This window comes from Cyclopterus lumpus, chromosome 1, assembly GCF_009769545.1.
Source record: "Cyclopterus lumpus isolate fCycLum1 chromosome 1, fCycLum1.pri, whole genome shotgun sequence".
Lineage (NCBI taxonomy): Eukaryota > Metazoa > Chordata > Actinopteri > Perciformes > Cyclopteridae > Cyclopterus > Cyclopterus lumpus.
The window spans coordinates 24,440,843-24,444,322 of record NC_046966.1 but is presented as its reverse complement, the minus strand read 5'-3'; the positions used below and the strand labels follow the sequence as shown (position 1 = coordinate 24,444,322).

General features: G+C 44.7%; 1 protein-coding gene across 1 annotated transcript in view; it reads right to left on the bottom strand.

Moving 5' to 3' along the window:
- Nucleotides 1-626: 626 nt before the first annotated feature.
- LOC117732519 (metal transporter CNNM1-like) overlaps nt 627-3,480 on the bottom strand; it is a 9,719-nt gene continuing 6,865 nt past the window's right edge. The window contains exons 7-10 of the mRNA XM_034535515.1: nt 2,717-2,978; nt 1,581-1,673; nt 1,282-1,386; nt 627-706 (exon numbers count right to left, since the gene is read on the bottom strand). Of these exons, the coding sequence (XP_034391406.1) occupies nt 627-706; nt 1,282-1,386; nt 1,581-1,673; nt 2,717-2,978 (540 nt within the window). The remainder of the gene's footprint in view (nt 707-1,281; nt 1,387-1,580; nt 1,674-2,716; nt 2,979-3,480) is intronic.

Here is a 3,480-nt window from a genome sequence, read left to right as displayed (position 1 = left end):
TGAGCGTTTCCACACAAAACTAAATGCTGCAACTTTTCTTGACTTGCAAAACTATCTTTTTAAATTGACGTGTAATTCATGGCCCAAAAAAATATTCCTCTCTCTGTTTATTTTATTTTCCCGAAACAAGGTCCCACGGGACTCCGGAGGGGGGCGGGACCTCTCCTCACTATTCCAACAACAAAAATCTAAAAAGGCGACTTTTCAAAACACATCTGGAGCAATATGTACAAAAACAGCAACATCTTTGGTGTCTTCCATCCGTTGTTCCAACCCGCTCCATTGGAGTGGTGATCCCACGAGGAGGCTGTAAACACTAGTGGTTGTTCGACATCGTCATTCCTCAATATACAAGCAGCGACATGAACAACCTGTGAAGGTGAGAAGCTACGGTTTTATTGCCAATAAAATGGCGTCTTCCATCCGTGTGTTCGTTACATTCCTGGTGATGGGTCCACGAGGGTATGTATGTATGTGTGTGTGTGTGTGTGTGTGTGTGTGTGTGTGTGTTGTTCTCAGATAAAACTCTGATAGCGGTAGTTCGACCACAACGTCGGTTCTTCAACGAACAACTTGCAGGACCGTCGGCTGACGGTGTGTTCAGGTTCAGCTCCGTCTCACGACCGCTAGGTTTTCACCAGCGGCTGTTCAGAAATGTCCTCCGGCGTCTTTTCTCCTTCGCGGGATTTTTTCCTCTTCTTGTGGCCTGAGGAGAGAAAAGTAAGTTTAAAACAAGTATGTTTTTGAAGCGTTAACGTGGAACTTGTTCTCTAATTTTGGTCATTTTGGGAGCTAGTTTGGTTTCTGTTGGGCAACTTGAACACATCTCCATTGCAAATAATAAATGAAACATGATGAGTTGTAATTCCCCATCGGGGGTGATTTTTTAATACCAAACTAAAATACATAAAAATCAAGAAAGACAGTAAGGAAGCAAAACCCTCGATAAGCTTTTGGTTCGTATAGCGCCGTCTGGGAAACGTCACGAGAATACAAAGCAGTCCAGATCACTAATGTATGTTTGAGTGGGAGGCGTGATCGCGAGGGTCGAGTTTGCATGCTAATCAAAGCAAAGCAGGAGAGAGAGAGAGAGAGAGAGAGAGAGAGAGAGAGAGAGAGAGAGAGAGAGAGAGAGAGAGAGAGAGAGAGAGAGAGAGAGAGAGAGAGAGAGAGAGAGAGAGAGAGAGAGAGAGAGAGAGAGAGAGAGAGAGAGAGAGAGAGAGAGAGAGAGAGAGAGAGAGGGGGGTTGGTGAATACCAGGCTTGTGTGTGAGAGACTGACTGAGTTTCAGCAGGAGTTTCTTGCCCAGCGTTTCCTCCGAGCCGCTCAGGGACAGGCTGCTGATGAAAGGAGACGTGTCCGTTTCCATGGGAACGGAGGCCATGTCTGAGAGAGAGAGAGAGAGAGTCAGGTCCCTGTCAATGATGACGAGATGAGATTTTAAATTATTTTAACCATTAAAACTTGAAACCGTTCACTGTTATCTTTGGATATTATCATCACGTTTGGTTTACGTCTGTGTATTATTATTATTATATTATTAGTGTATTAAAGGAGCAGCTAGCAGGAAGCGGTCGTACCAGTGTGAGCGTCGGTCTCCCTGATGTAAGGGATCTCCTCCAGCCGGAGAAACACTGAGTCGCTGGGACTCTTCTGTCCATCGGACTTGCTGCCTGCAGCGGAAACACACACATAAACACATAAACACACATAAACACACATAAACACACATAAACACATAAACACAAACACACATAAACACATAAACACATAAACACACATAAACACATAAACACACATAAACACATAAACACACATAAACACATAAACACACATAAACACACATAAACACATAAACACACATAAACACATAAACACATAAACACACATAAACACATAAACACACATAAACACATAAACACACATAAACACATAAACACACATAAACACACATAAACACACATAAACACACATAAACACATAAACACACATAAACACACATAAACACATAAACATACCTAAACACACATAAACACACATAAACACACATAAACACATAAACACACATAAACACACATAAACATACATAAACACACATAAACACACATAAACACACATAAACACACATAAACACATAAACACACATAAACACACATAAACACATAAACACACATAAACACACAAACATACATGAACACATAAAAAAACATAAACACACATAAACATAGAAACACACAGGGCCACTCCTCTGGTTGTATAGAAGTCTATGCTTCATGTGTTAAAGCTGCATTCTCTCTCCTGACCACCAGGGGGCGACTCCTCTGGTTGTATAGAAGTCTATGCTTCATGTGTTAAAGCTGCATTCTCTCTCCTGACCACCAGGGGGCGACTCCTCTGGTTGTATAGAAGTGTATGCTTCATGTATTAAAGCTGCATTCTCTCTCCTGACCACCAGGGGGCGACTCCTCTGGTTGTATAGAAGTCTATCCTTCATGTGTTAAAGCTGCATTCTCTCTCCTGACCACCAGGGGGCGACTCCTCTGGTTGTATAGAAGTCTATCCTTCATGTGTTAAAGCTGCATTCTCTCTCCTGACCACCAGGGGGCGACTCCTAACTTTTATTTTATATATATATATATATATTTATCTGTTTGTCTCTTATTTATTCCAGTCTGAAGTCCAGAATAGTAGATTCCTGTCTGTCGAGGATACTCACGGACGATACGATTCTTCTCGTTCAGCAGCGAGGTGCTGTGCGGGACGCCGGACTGCTGTCCTCGGGTTCGGGCCGAGTTGGGCCGGCCGGTCTCCCTGGGTGGGGGCATGAGGGTGTGCATCCGCGAGGCGCCGTGCTCTGCCGCCGGGGCCTCCGGTGTGGGGGTGGCGCCTCCTGCCAGACAAGCGTCGGCATCAGGCGTCTGAGGGGAGCTGTCCATCCGGGTGGCTGTCACAGCATTCTGGTAGTGGCCCCGGGTAATCTGACACACAGGAATAGAGGATTGTGGGTAATATTAAGGGTCGGAAGGATGTTTGACTCTGTGTCTAAGAACATGCCAACGTGGCATTTCTGAAAACCGTAGGATGCAATTAATGTTAACGCTTCTTAACCCAAAATAAGTTTCAGAGATTGGTTTCAGATCGACCTTGAATCTCGCTGCAGTTAACGCTGTGAACCGTAACGCAACAACGTAACGCAACAACGTAACGCAGCAACGTAACGCAGCAACGTAACGCAGCAACGTAACGCAGCAACGTAACGCAACAACGTAACGCAACAACGTAACGCAACAACGTAACGCAACAACGTAACGCAACAACGTAACGCAACAACGTAACGCAACAACGTAACGCCACAACGTATCGCCACAACGTAACGCAGCAACGTAACGCAGCAACGTAACGACACAACGTAACACCACAACGTAACGCCACAACGTAACGCCACAACGTAACGCCACAACGTAACGCCACAACGTAACG